At 40.4% G+C, this 20,257-nt stretch overlaps 1 protein-coding gene across 1 annotated transcript; it reads right to left on the minus strand.

Moving 5' to 3' along the window:
• Positions 1-16,564: 16,564 nt before the first annotated feature.
• On the minus strand, positions 16,565-19,983 carry apom (apolipoprotein M). Its single transcript, XM_030072203.1, has 6 exons — positions 19,870-19,983; positions 19,127-19,269; positions 18,528-18,598; positions 17,221-17,355; positions 16,711-16,809; positions 16,565-16,578 (listed from the first exon to the last, which is right to left on the minus strand). The coding sequence occupies exons 1-6, from the start codon at positions 19,981-19,983 to the stop codon at positions 16,565-16,567; spliced, it is 576 nt and encodes a 191-aa protein (XP_029928063.1).
• Between the last annotated feature and the right edge of the window lie 274 nt (positions 19,984-20,257).

Consider the following 20,257-nt stretch of genomic DNA (forward strand, 5'->3'; position numbering starts at 1 on the left):
TGATTTAAAGAGTCAAAAGTGTCATTATTTAAGGATTAGTATTGATATAGTGGTTCACACACACACATACACTCCCACCCCCAACCACCCATAAAAAAGGGAAGAACATGATATTTGGTTGTGAATAGGGTGAAATAAAACTTTTCCTGGGTAAAGTATGCAGCGTGGATCATGTACCACAGACACTCAGGATAGCCAAGTTCCTTTTTCATGTTGAGAAACTAACCCCGATGTACAGTTAGACACATCATCATCGTACTCTAGTTTTATGTAAACACATTTGAATATCTCCGTCTCAAAAGAGAAAACAGGGCTTAGGCAACTTCGTCTTTCTGTTTCAGTTCTTGGAGCTGATGCAACCGAGTCCAAACCACTGAACAAACAGGTTTTCAAAACTTCTCCTTATCCATCGTTGTCTCTCCTCTGGTTTCCCCCATTTCACTTTCTTACTCGGCCGCCTTTGTTGGAAACAGAACCTACAAGACTATGGGCTTTTCATGATGCATTCCTGAAATGTGTGCTAAGTTGCGTTTTTCATGTCATTATGCTATTTTTAGCACCTGTCTTTCTCGTTTGCTTTCCCTTCCATCGTACTTCCCTGGTTTGGTGAATGGTTCTCCAAATGGCTGTTTGCTCAAACTCACAGCATGCACTTGTACGAGCTGTATATTTGTGCATCCTGGAAACAAGACAGGGCCCCGGAGTTACAACACTGAGTATTACCGCTGCGGTTTTATCTGCATCTGTACGTGTGGGACAGTGGTGATATCACATCTTTTCATCTCTGGCACTGACTGTTTCATTCCTACATGCAGTCACAAACCGACCGCAAAAAGTTGCATGAAAGCATCATCATCATCATCATCATGCACACCCACATGACAGACACACACAAACACACCGATACACAAATTCCTTCCTCACAGTTCCTCCTGCTTCTTCACGCTCTTACGCCCTCTAATTAACAAGCTTAAGACACCGAGCGAGAGCTCCTAGGTAACGATACATGGCGACCACGTACATGAAACTCATGTGGGCTACATTTCCCAGCATATTAACTGAAATTAACACCAGTTTGTGTTTGATTGAATTTATCCGTTACTTGCCACCTGACATTGCACCATAGGCTTCATAACTGTTTGGCTCTGTGGTCTGTTCAGTCATTGCCACCTGACAAAAGCCTGTGTTTTCCCAGTGTGTGACAAAGTCAGAGGTCATCTGTAATATGTAACTCACAAACTCCCACCGGATTCCACACGGAGACAAATACCTCTTTTCATGACGCTGGGGAATATAAACCTAATGAGATCAAAGATGGGAAACTCAAGCTCCACAGGTAAGGGCTTCATATCTGGGTGCCCTTTTCCCCATCCTGTTCGCAATGCCTTTATCTCCATCAGGCCTCTCCCGGTTGTGCGGTGGCAAATTCTCCACATACGATGTTATGAGCGCTTTGGAAAAGCCCCCTTTTGTTCTGTCATGATTTTGCCCAGGAATTGCATCACCAGGTCCCAGAGTGTGGTCATCACACGATTAAGCTCAACTACAATGCCAAATAAGATTATGAGTACCTCAGGGCAGGAAAGAATGGAGGAAGGAACCAAGGATGGAGGGAAGGTGGGTGGGAGGGCGGGCGGGAGGAAGGAAGGAAGGAAGTAAACGATGGCTGTAGGGGAGTTATTTTGAGAGAATTAGACATAGTGTTTGTGTGATGTGATGTGCTGCGCCGCCATATTTTCACATTTGCGTGGTTGCACAATCAAAGGTGCAAGTTTGAAGAGACAAAAGACCCACATCACAAGGCTTTGGTTTCCTAGTCACCGATCTTTCTTCAGTATTCCCATGTGTTTAGAGGGAGCCGCCGGTATGTAAGGAAACAAACAAGGCCAAAATGAGGATTAACCACACAGGCAAGGTGGATTCCACCTTCAACAGTCTGTTTAGTCTTGTAGGATTCAACCATCATTTTTGGAAGATCACAGGCCCTTTTTTTTTTCTTTAGACATAACCATAAAAGTAGTGGGGAGAGAAATACTTCCTTCCAAATCCTGAGGGTACATTTGCACGGCCTAGAAATCAATTTAACCTAAAATGTAAAAGATAGGAACGATATATTTTCAGTATCAAGTTGGAGAATCGTTCAGTTTTGCCTTGGAGTTATAAAATATTTTAAAAGTTGGAACAGGTTAGAAAGCTGCTGTGCATATCCCTGTATGTGAATGTGTGCGTATGAATTTGCGTGTGTGAGTGTGTGTGTATGTGTGTAAGTGTGTGTATGTGTAATTGACAGGCAAACCCAAAAGGAAATTCAATGCCCTCATGGGCTAATTAGCTGTTTTTAAGTAGAAGCTTCATGTGTGTTTTCCTGTTTAATATCAATTACAGAATTTACACTGAAAAAAGAAAAAAAAAATCTGAATTTATTCCATTTAAAATGCAACAAACGTAGAGGAACTTGTTTTGGGGGAATTGATGCAGTGGCATATCAATCAGAATTAGAGATTTGCAGGACATTTTGACAACAAGCCTTCACATTTAAAGCAAAATGACAGTGTAGCAGAGGATTTGATGAGGATGAGGGCACTGAGTGTGTATGCAGCATGTATGTGAAGTGATGTTTCACATACACACGGCTGCACAACATTTTTAGAGTGCAAAATCAGAATTGTCTTTGTGTGCTACTGAGCAGATTTTGGGCCAATAGGATACAAATTTGAAATAGTTTACTGCATGATGGAGAACTGAGATATGCATTGAGGGTGTGGAGGGAAGGAGGAGGGATGAGGGTCGAGGGGTGATGCAAAAACTGAGAGCAAGGGAAGAGGAACGGATTAAGGTGCACCTAAATCCTTTTTGTGCAGAAACGGGATGTGTTCAAGACGTGATCTTTGTTCCCAAACTTAGTTGTGAAACTTCATTTTCTGAAGAAGCCGGCGAACGACATTTATTCCTGTGCTCAGATGTTCCTGGCCATTTCAGGGATTTGAATTCACAACATTCCAGACACAAGCCCACTTCTCTAATCTTAAAGTAACCAGTTCCTGCATAAAAAAAAAAAAAAAAAAAACGGCTTAACTGAAGAAATGAAAGAACAAAATAGTACTCATTTCCCTCAAACTCATTGCCTCAGTAAATCTTGTTTTCATGTTACAGACAGTCTGACATTTGCTTTAAAATTATTCAGTGGCTATATTCTCAGGTTAATAATGCGGTCATCATGTTAAAAAAAAAAGAAAGAAAAAAGAATAGGCTAAGAAGAAAGAAATGTCTAGATAATGGCTTATTCACTAAAGGAGAGAATTCTTTTTTCTCCTACAGCTATTAGGCCTGTCCTTGCTCTTGGAAATCACATGATAAATGGTTCCTCCATCATGACCATTATCATGTGATATATTACATGTATTAAAAAAAAATCCATATCTAAATCTACAGATAGATAGATAGATAGATAGATAGATAGAGCTATAGATAGACATACAGACAGGCAGACAGACAGGCAGACAGACCGGCAGGCAGGCCTACAGAAACACTTTCAGCTGGGTGGAAGATATTTCATGAACTATATCACACTGGAATACTGGAAGTACATCCCAACAACAACTTTAAGTCACTTGACCTAAAGTCAAGTGATTCACAGCAGGGAAATTACAACACTGAAGATCTGATGACAGCCTTTTTCTTTTTTTTTTTTTTTTATATATATGTACATATATTTATCACTCTTTCTGTGGAAAGAGACCATATCTAATATTAAATTGTGTGAGAAAGGAAGTCTGCATCACGCAACTTGGTGTTCGTTATGACAGGAAGGTGATGCAGAGCTCGACCGCATTAGGTATTTCCAGGACTAATGACGGCTAATAAAAGCAACGGAATTGGCTATTGGTTGTTGCTCATGTAATAATTAGGCAGCTTGTTTTAATAGGAAGATGTCAAATATTTAAGCACTTATCTGAGCAGCAAGCACAGGGTCTCACAGTGGGTTTAGAGTACATCCTCAAAAACAAAACAAAACAAAACAAAATAAAACAACAACAAAAAAAAAATGCAACATTTGCATCTCCTGAACAGGCTGAATATTTTTACTGCAGCAGTAGAAATGGTAGAATTGGTTGAAACTTTTGGTTTGGTTGAACTTTTAATCCCTTGCCCCTAAAAATATGAGAAAAGTCCCGGTTATTTTGAAGATGGCCAATAAAACCACTGGTATAAGAAAAGAACAATGCATTTGTTTTCAAGAAGCAATTACCCTTTATGCAATTCACCTTACTGAATGTTCCCCTTATCATCCTTAAAAAATCACCTGGAATGTGCACCAGAAACTCCAGTATGTTGCTATTTGTGTGTCTCGCTTGCTCATATTTACTTTCTTTTAAGTTCTACATCAAAGACAAACTTCCACACGTGGCCAGCGAAGTTCCTGTTCAAACCAGTGAATCTCAAAATCTCTCGTCACGAGAGGCTTCACTTAAAAGCCGACACACACACACACACACAGCGGACATTACAGACAATAGATTACAAGGCACTACAGAGGCCAGAGCAAACAAAGGCAGCAGTGTTGTGCATGTGTGATGAAGTCAGCCTCGAGATCCCTGATGGATCTGACGTCATCCCCCTCACCTAAAACAGGAAGCGCTTCTCCTGGGCCTGACATGCCAGCAGCGTTTGTGAATAACGAGGAGACGACGGGCAAAACACACATTTCTTACACGAGATACATAAGATATGAGTCGAGTTACGCCTAGTCAGATCTGTTTACAAAGTGATTTTAACAGAACAGATTCACCTTTCAGTGCTTTACTGCATAAAAAGGAACAATATCACAGAAGCCAGCATTTGCATGTGGATGTGTGTGTGTGTGTGTTTGTGTGTGTGCCTTAATGGGCAAAACCGGAGAAGCAAATGACACTCAGTGCCCTTATCGGCTAATTAGCCATTTAGCCCGTGTTTGATGGCTTGTTAAAATTCCAAATTTACAAAATGTACATTGAATAAAAATCTGAATTAATTGTGCTTAAAATGCAACACATGCAGAGGAATTTGTCCTGTGTCAAAAAATAGACAGTCAAGACGTCCTCGTGTGGGAGTCACATGGCCACACCTGAAGCTGGGAGGAGGGCACAAGTGCACCTGTCAGGCTGGGACCCGCCCCCTTCAGGTGCAGCCCCCTCACCTGGATCAGAGGTTACTGATCATGCCTTCCTCTTTTTGTTCTTTCTTTCTGACCTGAGCCATGCTGTGTGTGTCTTTAGTTAATATTTTAATGCCCTTTATTGTGCACCGTTTCCGTTGAGACTGTTTTGATGTTAATAATTTTCCTTTCTCTTTCCAAAAAGAAATGAAAATAAACCTTGCACCCTGGATTCCTGCCTCGTCTGTCTCTCTGAAGCACACTCAGCCGTTAGATTTGAATGTAACACAGACACTCACAAGACGTTTGGGCTCGTGAGACATTTTCAAAATTAAACTTTCATGTTTGTTGGGTTGTTCAGTTCTATTCATCTGAATAATTAAGATAGAATCAGAATTAATCACATTTAAACGCAATAATTGAGGGATTTTGGTCGAGTTGGTGCACACTAAAAGCTTTCCGAGTTTCATAGTGTGCGCTCACGGTACGAGAACAAGATCTCACAAGTAGTGCAAAGGGAAAGTGTTGGACAGATTATAGATCGTAATCTGGATTATACACATGTAGCACTCAACTGCTGAAATTTACAAGAACAGGCTGTAGGGAGCCGGATCACAGGATGCTTTAAGTTCAAGTGTGTCACTCTCTTACAGAGGATGTATGACAACAAGGATGATTAATATTGCACCAAATTTGAGGTTTCCTGCTTTGAACCTTCCGCTCCACACAGGGCGTAAATAAATGTCACTGCACTTGTACAGTAACAAGCGTGGGTACGCTGGCCTCAAGCCAGAAAATTAAGGAACAACCGCTTTCATATTGGCACCGATGAGGTTCTGAGAGCAGGTGCCAATATTATTCAGATATAATGTCTTTGAATATTTCCAGTTTGTATAGGCCCAAGTTCCTGTTTAGTGTTGCAACCTGGCAACCTGGCAACCTGAACCCTTAAAGCAGGAAAGACAGAAGAGTGATTTTCTTTCTTCCTTTCTTTCTGTCTTTCTTTTTTTTGCTGAGGGGCTAAAGGGTCTTGTCAAGGAGTGCAACTCATTTGAGAAAATGATAGTGTGATTTGGTTAATCTCTGATTTGGTGGGACTTGGCGCCACCTAGTGGTCAGATAGCGCCTAACAGTAAAAAGTGAAGAAATGGACACAATGGCTTTCTGACTTAAAAATAAAATAACCGTCATTACTTTTAATAACACATTCATTTGCTTGCCGTATTTGAAACTAAACTGCCACAGTGTATTACTTCATAGCATAAGTTAATCCAACTAAAGCCCCATACAAATACAACTTTACATTTATTTAAAAGACAGATAGCTTAAAGACAAAATAATAATAATAAAAAAACATCTCATGTTAAGATAAATCCTGAATGAAAACACATGCAACAGTACAGAATCCTCTAATTTTACACTAATATGGTGGTTTGCTGGTATAGTTGGCAGATATTGACCTTTTAGTAAAAATTCCTGTAAATGCCAGCCAATGTTTCTCAGTGTCAGCTGCATGAAGATGAAAATGGGGTTTTACCCGACAGCTTCTGGGATTTCAGGCAACAAATCCTGCAGTGAAACCTGCCTCACCATGTTTTATGGAGCTGCCAGCCAAGCCATGAATTCCTCAGAATGGGTTTCAATAGAGAGCTTTAGTGTCCCGTCATTGTATAAGTGATGATTCAGAGACTTTACCACCCTGCACAAGATGAAATTCAGAGTGAATCCCTCTAATTTTGGATATCTTTTTGGCATGAAAATGTTCAGATTTAAATATATACAGTATCTTTGGTTTAAAAACATTAGTAACAACCTTAAAAACCTCATCCCAAACATTAGACTCTTCTCTCTTGTGTGATATTTTATGCCTGGAGACTCAGTGCTACAGGATTCGAAAGGCTCCCCAATATGTGTCATGTGGCTCTGTAAGACAATCATTTGAGATGCTTAAACTAACACTGTCTCCTTCTTCAAGCTTGATGATCTTGGACACCGACACAGAGCCCCCTTTCCCAGTTGAGTCGACTGCCATAAACAGCAGCCTCTCCACTCTGCCATATCTGGCGTTTTTGTACAGAGTCACATTCCCTCTCGTCTGCTGTCCTTTCTTCTCTATGAAGGTAACGTGAGCATAGGAGAAGTACAGGCCTCCTCTTGAGCAGTGGATGGAGTTGTTCTGCACGACGAGCGAGCAGGAGTCACAGGAGGAAATTTCTCTGTCTGTCTGCCAGCGATGATCAAGACCTGACAGGGAGAAGATTAAACAAATCTTTATTTAGGCATTCGGCTGTAAAAAAAAAAAAAAAAAAAAAAGCATTCTTGCTCTCAACTCATCCATAAAACTTTGGCGAGTGACACAATGAGGCCTCGTCGGTTCGGTTTCATGACACACCCATCAAAAAGGCACTTTTGGAGCATTCATATTCAAATTATCATCACAAGTTTATATGAAGGCATCCGATAAAGAAAGCTGATCATCCAGTTAATGTCTCAGCTGCTTTTAGCTGACAGATGAAGCCGCCGCAAACATATTGATGATGTCTGTTGCTGTGGGCTGTAATTATATATTGCTGTTTCAGGTTGGTGTCGCCCACATTAGAGAGCTGCTATGAGTTCTAGATTTGTAGATTTTGGAACCCACTTCACAAAGGAAAAACACAGTGAAGTGGGAGGAAAACAATATATGGTGTTGGAAACATGACGAGGCTATATCTTTCTCTCTCCCGGCAGTGGGTTAACCTGTTTGTGAGTGGGTAAATGTGTGCTATGTCTATTTTTAGATTTATTAGAGGCTGACACATAGAGTATTTAAAAAATGTTGTTGATTTGAACATGTAGGTAGATCAAGGCTGTGCACAAGATGTTGTATAAATGTGCAAATAACCAGAGGTTGATTGAAAAAAAAAAAAAAGTCACATTCCTATCCTGCATTTGCTCACTGAAGCTAAACTTACACCAACCAAAAATGCCATAGTTTTGCTGCAACATCACATCACATAAAAAATAACTAGATGTTTTGCACCTCTTTTTATACACCTTTCCCTGTGACGCAGTGATCCTCTAAAATTTAGAAAAATGTAGAATGAACCAAGGCCTTCAAGCAAAGACAAACCCAAACAGAGCTGAGGAGCTTAATGACCCGGAGTTTGTGGTTCAAAGGAAAAATCCCCTCTTACACTGTTATATATCGTCAATTTATGATGCTCGGAGTTATTTTTGCCACCAACTGTAAATGTTTTTTGTGGTGTGTCCACTTTCCCTCAACCTGCTCCGTCTACTTCTGCTTCAGTTAATGATTTCCTACATTTCCCAGAATGACGTTCAACGGCGCCCAGAGAAGGGGCCTGAACACGAGGCATTCAGAATGTGTAGGAGGAGAGAACAATAGCGATAGTGACACCAAAAGGGCAAGATTTTCCAGTTTAAAAAAAGTGTGAGTGGTGCCCCTTTTGGATTTCTGCCTGTGGTTAGCTGTTGGTGTAAAATGGCTCTAGAAATACACCGTTCCTCTTTGGTTTTGAGGGACTGAGACCACAACCTCGTTTTCACTCATGCAAATAGCTTGACGTAATCTGACATTGTCTACTTTGGGACAGTTATCCATGGCAAGAAGAAAAACCTGACCATCAGAAGAATAAAATTGACCCAGAAATACAAGGTATATCACTGTATTGTTTTAGAGTGGATTTTTCCTTTACCCGCTCAGCTCCTCATCACAACTATCAGCGTCTGGGCTCGTAAAAATGAAAGCTCTCAGACATCGTTCATGTTAAGACATGCATGTTATGGGTTTGGACTCTGTCTATCTAAGCTCAAAATTTCAGTTCAATTCAAAGCTCCTGTCAGTAACACAGAGTTTAGGGCTACCTCAAAGTCTGAAGACACATGTGACAAGGTAGCAGGAAATGACTATAAATAGTTACCACATTGTTGTAAAGTCCAAAATCATCCGGGCACATCAATTTACCACGAAAGAAGAACTCCAAAACAACAGATAAGTGTTAAATCTGACCAAACAACAACAACGACAAACAAAAGAAGAAGTGGCACTCACCCATAATTAGCTGGATGAATGAGAAAGGATCACCTGGAAAGCATTATGATGACAATTTCACTTCCTGATGTCAAAATTTTATTAATGTTTGAGGTTTTGGGAAACTTTGGTGCTTTTTGATTCAACACAATGGAAATGATAACTTACTTTACTGTAAATCAGTGCAGTCAGTTTGACCGCACAAGGAGACCTACTTCTATTTTCATATCCATAAACTTTATAGATCTATAGGATGAAAATACACTTAACTTACTTGTTATCTTCGAAGGAGGGTTGTCTGCAAGAGAAATGGCCTCATGTCACAATGTGTTTCCATTCATGTTGGTAATAGACAGCTTCATGTATTTGTTATACACTCATAAGCATTTTGTTTGACTGGTGCGATATCTTTAGAAAGCATGGTCGTTATTGTTAATAAATATGTTAAAATTTAACATTAAATACAAAGCACAGCACCTGGAGTGCTATTGCCCGGGCTCGGTGTGGAGACACGATCCTTGAAAACAACAGAGGACAAATTACATCATCATCAGCAGCAGCAACAACATCACCATCATCATTGTAATCATCTTCATCATGGATTATCATCTTCATATGCAACATCATCGTCATCATCAACAACAACAATATATTGTGTCATCATCACGTAGTCTGACTATAAATAGCAGCGGATTATAATTGGACGGCTGTGATCCAGACTAATTTACGAGCCACCCGACCGGCCCGGCTCAGGATCAGCCGGCTCAGCTCACGGCTCCCAGGTGAGATAACTCATGTCTGCAGGGGAAACGGCATTTTGATGATGAAACTATGGAAAAACCCCACAGAGTAGTACCTGTGGTAGTACCTGTTTGACATGTCATATTACGAAATATGTTATCACCTCAGGGTGCTGATTATAATCACATGAACCACATGGTCACATATGTGACAGCATGAGAAAAAGCAAAAGTGTGCGACCTGGTTTGATTTGATTTGTGACGCAATTTGATTTAATTGTCACCTGCAGTTCTTGTTAGACCCGTATAATATGTTTTCACACATGGACACCACTGCTATATCACGTGTTAACTTTACATTCAATTTGATTTTATTTTGTGGAAAGCAGAATCTTTTTACACAAATGACTTAGAGTCTGCGTACAGCTTATTGCCAAATTTTAGATATTAGTTCTGACAACATCAACATCAAATTTGATTACTTTACAGATTATAATGCCATTTTGGTTGGGGTGTGTGCCATTTCTACCACATGACACACACACTCCAACCCTGAATGTGAACATACACCAGAGAGTGTTTTACCTTTTCAGTCAAACTTAGCTTGACTGAGACGAGAACTGCAGCCAAAACCACCACTGCCGCGGTGAGCAGGCCGCACCACACCTGCATTACCAGGTACCTAGTGCACCTTGATTGACCCCCCATTCTGTACAACACACACACACACACACACACACATACACACAGAAACACACGCGGGAACAGAGTGTACAGAGACAAATGTGTGAGTACCAGCATGATCATGTTGTACATATTATGCATGCACCTGTAGGCTCTGTCCGTACCCCCTCTGGGATTTCACCTTGATAGGCATTTCCCCTTGACCAAAGTCTAGCCTGCCACCATATCGTTTGTGGCTGCCTAATTGAATTACAAAGAGACCTACAGAAACTCTCACTGACTGTTGAAAGGTCAGTGGTCTTGAACAGATCACTGAGATAAGGGGTTTCTCATAAACTCTAAGAAGTGACTGTAGACCGACGGTTTCCTGTAGCATACTCTGTGGGGCGCACGATACGCTGTGCTTCTCACAGCACAGCATTTATGACATTCATATATTTAGCAATTCACTTCACATGTGATACATTATCACCAATCAGAAAAGCAAAAGGACTGAGTGACACTTAACAGCAATCTGACAAGTTTAACTGGGCCACTGCTTCCCAGATGGTTGCCTTTTCATGACTATATTTGAGAGGAGTTGTGAATAACAAAAAATTAAAATTCATTATGTGTTGTTGGAACTATCAACAGGAATGACAAGTGTAAAATTGCAGCATCTGTTCAGGTTTGGTGCTAATTGGATCAATCAGGTGTGATCGCCCCAAGACGGCCAATCTTTAACATCACAGCTGAATCTCCTGTGCATGACTCTGTAACATGTGGACCAGAACATCAGCACCATTTAAAAAAAAAAAAAAAAAAAAAAAAAAAAAAAAAAAATCAGTAATCTGATCAAATCAAATGACAGTGACTCTATATTAAATCTAGTGTGTTTGACACTGTTATGAACAGCACACTGAATCTTAGACCACACACACAAGTGTGTGTACATGGCAGGAAACATATGGTCACAGATATAAATAATTGCATTTCTACAGCTCTCTCTCTCTCTCTCTTTCTTTTTGTCATGTTTAATTGGCCAGCATTTTATTGTCTCTTTAAATTAATCTGGCATTTTATAATCTCTTCAGAGGCAACACAGCTCCTTGGCCCTGAGGGGACGGTAAAATCATGATCTAATACGAAAAAGAAAAAAAAAAAAAATCCAAGCATTTGCTTTCACTATTCTACACATATCAGTTCATCAGTGGATCATAGAAACTGTCTAAACCTGCCTTAAAAAAAAAAAAAAAAAAAAAACATGAATGAAATGAATGAAAACAGAATATAATATTTACAGAATTATAACATAGTTTCACATTATTATTAGTTTAACATCATTCAGCAGTTTAATAAAGGAAGCAGACCTGTCTTGACTCACCCAGTGTGTGTTGTAGTGTCAGTGTCCAAGGGCATCTGGCTGCTGTGTCTCTTTGAGAGACATGTTAAGGTTGACAGGGTTTCCCCTTTGACATGAGCTTATAGTTAACAAGAGATTTTTTTTCCTATATCAAAGACAGAGAGAGAGAGTTTTAGTTAGACAGAGAGGAGGAGGGAGGCTGAGCTGTAGGTGGCCCCACACACATGGACTACAAAAGCATAGAGCACGCTGGCCACGCCAAAACTGAAACTCCACAGCTAGTGCACTGGTGCTGAAAGACTTAATTAGATTTTTGAAACCAACATGTAGTTTCATATAGTACACTGCTGGTGTTAACTTGGAATCGAGAGGAAATGGTCTTAAATTACTCACCCAAAACAAGTGTGAAAGTTGTTCATGATTATATTTCATGTTGCATGACGAAACGCTGGGAAAGGAGAAATTTGAATACCATGAATTTGATCTTGAGAAATAACTTAAGCACATACATGCGGTGCGATCCCTCTCTGACACACTGTCACCTATGCAGCCTGTGGTTTGTGATTTCCCATGTTTATAGGTCAGTGTCACTGAGTTCAGGCTGCAAACAAATGTGACAGGGACTTTTTATGCACACCAGAAATTATACATTTGGTTTAAGCTGTGATGAGGAAAATGTATAACTATCATATTTAGTCAAAGGTCCATCCATTGCAGCTCATTATGGCTTCCCTAAATGATGGCTGTGATTACATGTTGATGTGCTGAATTGGTTTTCTCTGCAAAATGTATTTTCTGAACTTTAGGTGTGGGACGACACCGCATGCAACGAGAAAAATCAGTCAACCAAATCTTTTAAGCAATGTTGTAAGTATAGTCAAAATTTAGAAGGTCAGACTACTTTGAGACTGTAATTTCGAAAATGGTATTAAAGTGAAATTCCCCTTATTCTCCTTGACTTGCTGTTTGTTAGACTGACTGTTTGACTACAGGGCAAATGGCACCAAGGCTACCTATCCGATGAAAAATGGAACTGGAGGGATGCCAGGGCTTTTGATTGCATTACTAATATGAAAGGGCATTTCCAGCTATTTTTCCGTTTTTTTTGTAAACTACTTGAAGGACAGGAGGAGATGGATTTTCTCCATCACAACCATGTCAGTCGGTCAGATATTATGGATAATCAAAGACTTAAACACTTGTTCTGAAAGTAATACTAAAAGTTGCACTTTGTTTTCAAGAAAGTTGTGGGAACCAGAAAGAAAGGGACGCAGTGAATCTTGATCAATTTCCATTTCACTTTCCTGTTTTTGGTTTCGTGCTCCATGGGGCGTCCCCAGCCAACCAGCCTCCAATCTCCTGGACAATATAAATGTCACCCACTTTCTCCCACCTTGTCTCTCTCTGTGTCTCTCTCTCTGTGTCAGACACAGTCACACATACAGTGTGTGCACACGATATGTGAGAGAGAGAGAGAGAGGATCAACAGGCTGTGAATGTAGGTGCTGTGGCTTGGGTGCTGTCCCAACTCAAAACAACAAGGGAACAAACAAGGTCTTTCATTTTCCCTCTGCGTCCACCTACAGCATATAGGAATATAATTAAACTATTTGTAGAAAGCAAAAGTGTCGATCAGCCTTGTACTGTACTCTGAGCTGTGTGCCATATTGTTTCTAATTTCCTACTCAGACCTCCTGATAGCAGTGGTTATCTGGTTATTGTCTGATGTTGTGAGCAGCTGAGAAATTATGCAACATGGATCTATATTAAGACTGTACAAACAAAAGTGTGCCCTACTAGTCTCCTTTATAGGGTCCAGAAAGATGTGGACCTATTTATGGGTTTAGTTTAACATGAACTCAGCCTCATTGGTTCCCTTGTTGATCATAAGCAACTTAACGTTTAGGTATTGTATCTTACAACAAATACAGACATATGAGCAGTGTTTTTTTTTTTTTATCATATCTAAAGAATGTGTGAGAAAGTCTTGTTTCGTGATCCTACAAAGATCTCGTGTCGAATCATTCTCTATATAAACGAGAAAATATAAGAATGGCAGGGAGAATTTGTAGCTGAATTGTCACAGTAACTCAACTTTTGCCTTGGTTTAAGCACATAGCTGCGGAAAGATAAGAGGAACTGAACTGAGAGTGAAGGGTTTCATCTTGAATCAACCCGAATTTGGTTGCTGATGAAACCCTAACAAATACAGTTGCCACAGAAACTACAGTCCTTGGGATGGGAATCTTTGGGATGGGGTTCTTGCCTTTTTTCTTCTTGTTATTAATCAACATAATGCTGATCTCTCTTCTTCTCTTGTAACTTTTCATGCATATCAGTTTTAGGTCTTGGGAAGATTTTGGACGGCTCTATAACAACAAAACAAATATTCCTATAAACTGGTTTAACATTTAAATATCCACTGCAGAAAAAGTAACCTCCAGTAAATGTTTCCCTCAGGGGTTGATCTACATCTGAATGTGCTTTAAGGGGACAGTTTTGACTGTGATATTTGTTGTAATCATGAGCCCTGTCTCCTAAAACTTCCATTCTCAATTACATTTTGAGGGGAATGTATTTTGTTGCAGATTACGTTTGTTTGCAATGAATCACAAGAAAGTTCATAATCCTTTACTCTGATGGCCGTGTAGGGACTTGCTAGGACTTTACGTCTAACCCTTTATACCTAAACCTTTCCCTAACCAAATATCTTTCATGACTGAAGGTAATGAAACTGTATAAAATGCCACCTGGCATATAGATGGTAGAAACCTATTTGTAATACATCAGAAACAAACGTATTCTGCAACAAAAATTCCCCTTAACCTAAATTAAGAATGCAGTTTAGTTGCATGGGAACAAGAGCAGACAGACCACCTCACACTATAGTGGCTATGTAAGGCGTTAAATGATGATTAAGTGACACTTGGCCCAAAACAACAACAGTAACAATTCAGATTTTTAGGCCAATGGAAACTGAGACATTTTTACAGCAACAAGAGAAAAAACAAATGGCACAATGGAGTCAGTTAACCAAATGAATGCCGAGAAAAGAAACCAGCCTGACAGACACATTATAGACGAGGGGAATTCAACTTCTGTTTTCTGTACTCTATTTTTTTTTTTTTTCATTTATCTTGTTTTACTCTCTATTGTTATTCCTCAGTATTTCATGGTTAACAGTTTTTAATCCTCTCCTCGCTCTGCCAAGATGTGAATTTCCGTTGTCTTGGGTGATCTTGTGAATGAGGATGTGTTCCTAAGTGACCATGCTTTGTTTTCTCAACAGGTTTGAAAAAACGTGCCGTCCACAGTTTGAACTGGTTTGTTTTTGTCTGTCAGCTTCAGATGCACCAAACACACGCAGATCAGAGAGGGAGGAACATGGATTTCACAATCCCTGTATGCTGCCGCTCCGGTTTTTCTGGGAATCACATTTGACCTGACACAAACAGGGCTGAGTTATGAGACATTGTCAGATATGCAGCTCTGATACTGCATGTCTGCCATACAGCCTTGGTTACAGCAACCACATCAACAAACTTAGAGTTGCTGGTGTTAACTGTTCTGTTTATTCCCGTGTGTTTTGCTATCGCTGCTTCCAGTGGCGTAAAACACATCACATCCTGTGTATGGAGGGTTTTTCCCAGGAAAAAACAACTAGACACTGGCTGTTTAGAACAGGAAAGCAAAAGTTTTCATGAACTGGAATTTTTTGGTTAAAACATTGTTAGGTTATATTAACTGGTTATAAAGAGTGGCAAAAAGTACATATGTTTACTTTTGCTTAAACCCGCTCTTCCCTTTATAAACGTCATCACTTTTATTTGTCACTAATTACCTTGAACTTGGCCACAGCCATTTTAGACTTTCTTCAGATCAAAAGTGTTTCTGTGCAGAACTGTCAGTGGATATAAATGTTTAGTCACTGTAAAGAAAGCACAGATTTGTGTGGCATCTTATGTTATGCATCTTATGTGAACAGGTTGTCTTCTGTCAGCAACGGCATCATGGGAATTCCCCATCACTGTTGCTGGCTTGATGTGGGCGGATCCTCCCCCACAGGGGGTTGTTATTTTCACCAAGGTGTCTCACCTTGGTCCCTTGGACAGAAAGTGATAGGGATTTTGGTGGATGATAATTTTATCGAAACAAGGTTGCGGCTGGCTTCTGGAACTGGTTTACAGTGTTTGAAAAAAACCCTGATGGAGAATCTTAGCCTGTTGTTCTGCGAGTGGAAAAAAGTGGTTGGTGCATAAAATAAGACACACAGAAACTTCAGAAAAGAATGCTCTCATAAATATTTTAGAATGAAAGTGATTTAATGTTTTCTCCTTGTTCTCCATGTGAACTGCGACATGGGACGAACATGATTAAACATTTCTGTGGAACTGCACAGGGTTTGTGGTAAACCCTCACAGGAGGCTTTCACAAGTTTACTGACTCATTTTATGCTCATCATCCAAAAAAGGCTCCATGTCCACTGCAGCACCCTGAAATTATTTGTGAAGAAGAGAGAGAGAGAGTTGTAAATACATTCAACCTGTGCAGGCTGATTAAAAAGATGGAAATAGCATCAAAATGACACTAAAAGTAACATTTAATAACTGTGCCTACCTCAGTGTGTTTATCTAATGGCATAACTCTGTAAAAACACACAACAGTTAAATGGTGCACAATGAACATCAATAAAACAAACAGGACACATGCTCACATGTCATTTATTAATCACAATCATCTCTACACGATTATAATGTAAGATATCGTAAAGACAAACCTTTTGTTTGAGGTAGTTTGACAAATGCTGTCAAATTATTACAAGCTGAATTTTCCTGAAATGCTGCCACCACCGTGGGGTCCACATCACTCTGACGAGCTGTGGTCAAAGTCAATGGACCAAAAAAAAAAAAAAAAAAAAAGTAAATAATCAGTTACTTTCAAACCATCACAACAATTACTTAGAAGATATTTAAAGGAATAGTTCACCCCAATTTCATTCATTAGCCTATCTGCTCAAACCCATGCCAGTAGAAGCTCCAAAAACCACACGTCTTTTTATAGCTCCAAAAAAGGTATGAAATGTCCATAAAAATTCACAATACATGTGTATTATCTCCCACAGACTCTTGCGGTTGTTGGGTTACCATGGTAACAACCTGAGATAATGGGGTCAAAACGAGACTTTTGTATTACATTTGGCAGAGCTGTAAAACTAGCACTGGGATAAGGAGATGGTGGTTTAAATTTCATCTTGGGGTGAACTGCTCCTTTAATTACAACGGCTGACCATAGAGCAAGTGTCTGCTGAGGGAGTCCACTGCCTCTGTCTCACTGCGTGGGGGCTCTATTTCCTGGAGAATGATGCATTGTGGGCAGCCGACCCACTTGCCGCTCCAGATCAGCGTCCGCCTCGTCGGCCTTCCTGCCACAAACAGCAGCAAACCACAGCAGCAGCAGTCAGCAAGAGACACCTGACCTGAGCAGGTGTGCATGACATTAAAAAACTTATTATGCACCAAATAAGTATACAGGAATGTCTGTCTGTGTGTGAGTATGTGTATGCGTGTGTGTGTGTGTTCAGGTTACACCATCAAGATATTCGCACCTGGCCCTTACTACCGTACTCTGAATCTTAATTTCTAACTTTTCATGTTTCTTTTAAACGGCTCTTTTAGGTTGCTGATTCACCTTCGTTAGGCTGCTTTATGCTGTTTTGTTTCCTGTTTTATGGATGCATGTTTTTGTCTCACATGTTTAAGGAGCTTACCGCAGCAAATTCCTCACAACTGTCAAGTAGAAGTTTCACTCCGCCCAATTTCAAGTCATCAAAACAAAACCACTGCTTTTAGCAGAACTAATGTGGACGTCTCTGGGGAAGTCTCTGAAAGTTTATTCAGCGTTCAGCATAGTGGAATGAATTGAACCCGATAGCTGGGTAAACGCTAGGAAAAATTAAAGACTGCTTGGTTCAGGAAAAGATTTAGCAGAACCATGAGGTATATATGTTTTGTAGATATTAGGCTGAACGTGCAGAATCATTGGCATGGTCCTTGAAAGGCCCTGGAATCGTCACCTTCTCCCAAGACAAAGCGGTCTCAGGCTAAGAGTGATTCAGAAACCTCTAAGGAGTGTTTCGAGGCACCTCAGGACTTATGAGAGGGCAGCTTGTAGGCGAGTGACCTGGACACGGGGTTCAGTCTGGCTCAGGTCAAACAAGTGACATGGGGCCGCTCTCCAGTGGCTCCACCACCTGCAGCAGGACAAGTGGGGTCCAGGTGCAGTGCCAGTCGGGTGGCAGGCTGGGATGGAGCGGAGGCCCTGGTAGACTGGACCTTGGCTGTGGAAACTGGCTCTCGGTAACTGGGACACCACAAGAAGGAAGGAGCTGGTGCGGGAGGTCGAGCGATGCCACTCAGATACAGCTGGGCTCAGGTCTGTGCACTTTGTCGGCTCTTGACCCAGATTTCTGATTTTGGACTCACACCCATTTTCCCCCGCTGAGTGGCAAGTAGTGGGCAAGTGTATGTGTGTGTGTGTGTGTGTGTGTGTGTGTGTTTTGAGTTACCGTTACCATCATCACGCTATGATATTTACCTTCCACTTCCAAGTCATCTCTCTCTGGACGTACGTAATAGGTCCATGTCTGTTTTAAGCACAAATCTCCTCTAAAACCAGGCGAAACCAAACAAAATAGATCATTAAATTGTTTTACATATTTCAAAGGCAAGGCAAGACAAATGTCGAATCTATGGTTGAATATTGACGATATATTATCATCATCAGGTGATAAAAAAACCTGACGACGATTCCATGTTTTTTGTCTATTGAGTGTAAATTTCATTTGACATTTAGCCAATATTTGCAGAATATTTGCTACTCTATGTTAACACATTCTGCCACTTTTAGTCAAATAATTGGTCAAATCCAATAGATCAATTCAAATTTGGTTTGACTGGTATTGAGACATCACTACCTTCACCGTTAGTTATTGCCCAATCACATCCGTTACAGTAAACTGATCACGTCTAAAACAAGCCATCAATATGAAACTCAAATATTTATAGGCAGTTAAACATTAATTGATAAAACACAAAGCAAATAACGTCTGTACACTGATTTTCACCACGTAGTCAAACACACAGGTTTCAAACATCATCTTACAAATACATCCTGTATATTTTTTTTTGTCTTACACACGCATGTCAGCGGTCATCTGCAGTGTGTCTTTGACTGAGGTCTCCTCCACGCTAAACACAGAGCTGTCCATCCCTCTGAACATGTGGATGTCAGCGTCTCTAAAACCAACTGCTGCTATAAAGTACCATTTCCCCAGATACTGAAACACACACACACACACACACAAAGACACAAAGGTTGAGATAGGATAACAGAGCGGGAGTGACAAAGTTGTTAAAAAAAAAAAAACATTTTATCTTGAGGTGTTAACCTACATCTTGTAACTAATATGGAGAGAACAGAGGGCGGGTGGAAGTGGGTGCTATTGACACGTCTGAAAATTCGTTATGACACCTCCACAATTCCATCTGATTTTGGAAAGTTGATTTCAGTGGTCTTACTGGAGCGTTTCGTCAACAGGAACCCCTCAGTCATTTACATTGTAGGCATTTATTTTCCAGTTATGCTTAACCATCGAAAAAGTCAGGCGGCCTTAAATTCATGAGTCATCAATGTTAAAGCCAAGCATTATGGGGAAAAATAACAGCAGCTGCACAGTAGAATAAGTTTTTAAAAAAATATCAACTATGTAGTCTCTTACTCTTGTGGCAGATTTGCTTGGTATGGTTCTCATTCACAGCTCTGATTTGAGTAAAACATGAGATTAAACTCCTCTCTTCTCTCTTTTTGCCTGGCACTGCACCACAACCGCACGTTCACGACGCCACCGGAGAAACTAAACGTCCATCGATTGTCTCACCTGTTGAGTGTTGAGACTGTTGGCAGGCAACAGGTCAGGAGCGGGACAAGGAACGAGCGCCTGATGCACCAAACCATACACACACAGGAGGAATGACCACAGTTTATCCAACATGACTGTGAAGTGTTAGCGTCAGTCGTTGGAAGTGAACCCGACTGAAATGACACTTTTGGGAGTTGTTTACTGTTCCAGCATGTCACTTTTAAAGAGTATGAATCCATGTGAATCATTAACCAGAGAGGCTGATGCACGGCCCTTGATCTTTGTGGGCGTTTGGTGATATTTGATGGGTCTCTTGGTCTCTCTTTCTGTCAGGACACAGTTTTGGGGGGAAAAAAATTAAAATGAACAAATTAACCTGTGTGTTCAAAACAGAAACAGGAAGCTC

Source organism: Myripristis murdjan, chromosome 16 (genome assembly GCF_902150065.1).
Source record: "Myripristis murdjan chromosome 16, fMyrMur1.1, whole genome shotgun sequence".
In the NCBI taxonomy this organism is placed as follows: Eukaryota; Metazoa; Chordata; class Actinopteri; order Holocentriformes; family Holocentridae; genus Myripristis; species Myripristis murdjan.

Coding starts and splice junctions, on each gene's coding strand:
- apom (XM_030072203.1), bottom strand. CDS start 19,983: ATGTTGGATAAACTGTGGTCATTCCTCCTGTGTGTGTATGGTTTGGTG. Junction 19,270..19,869: donor ACAGTCTCAACACTCAACAG/GTGAGACAATCG, acceptor TGTGTGTTTCAG/TATCTGGGGAAATGGTACTT. Junction 17,356..18,527: donor AGATGACTTGGAAGTGGAAG/GTAAATATCATA, acceptor TGTTTGTGGCAG/GAAGGCCGACGAGGCGGACG.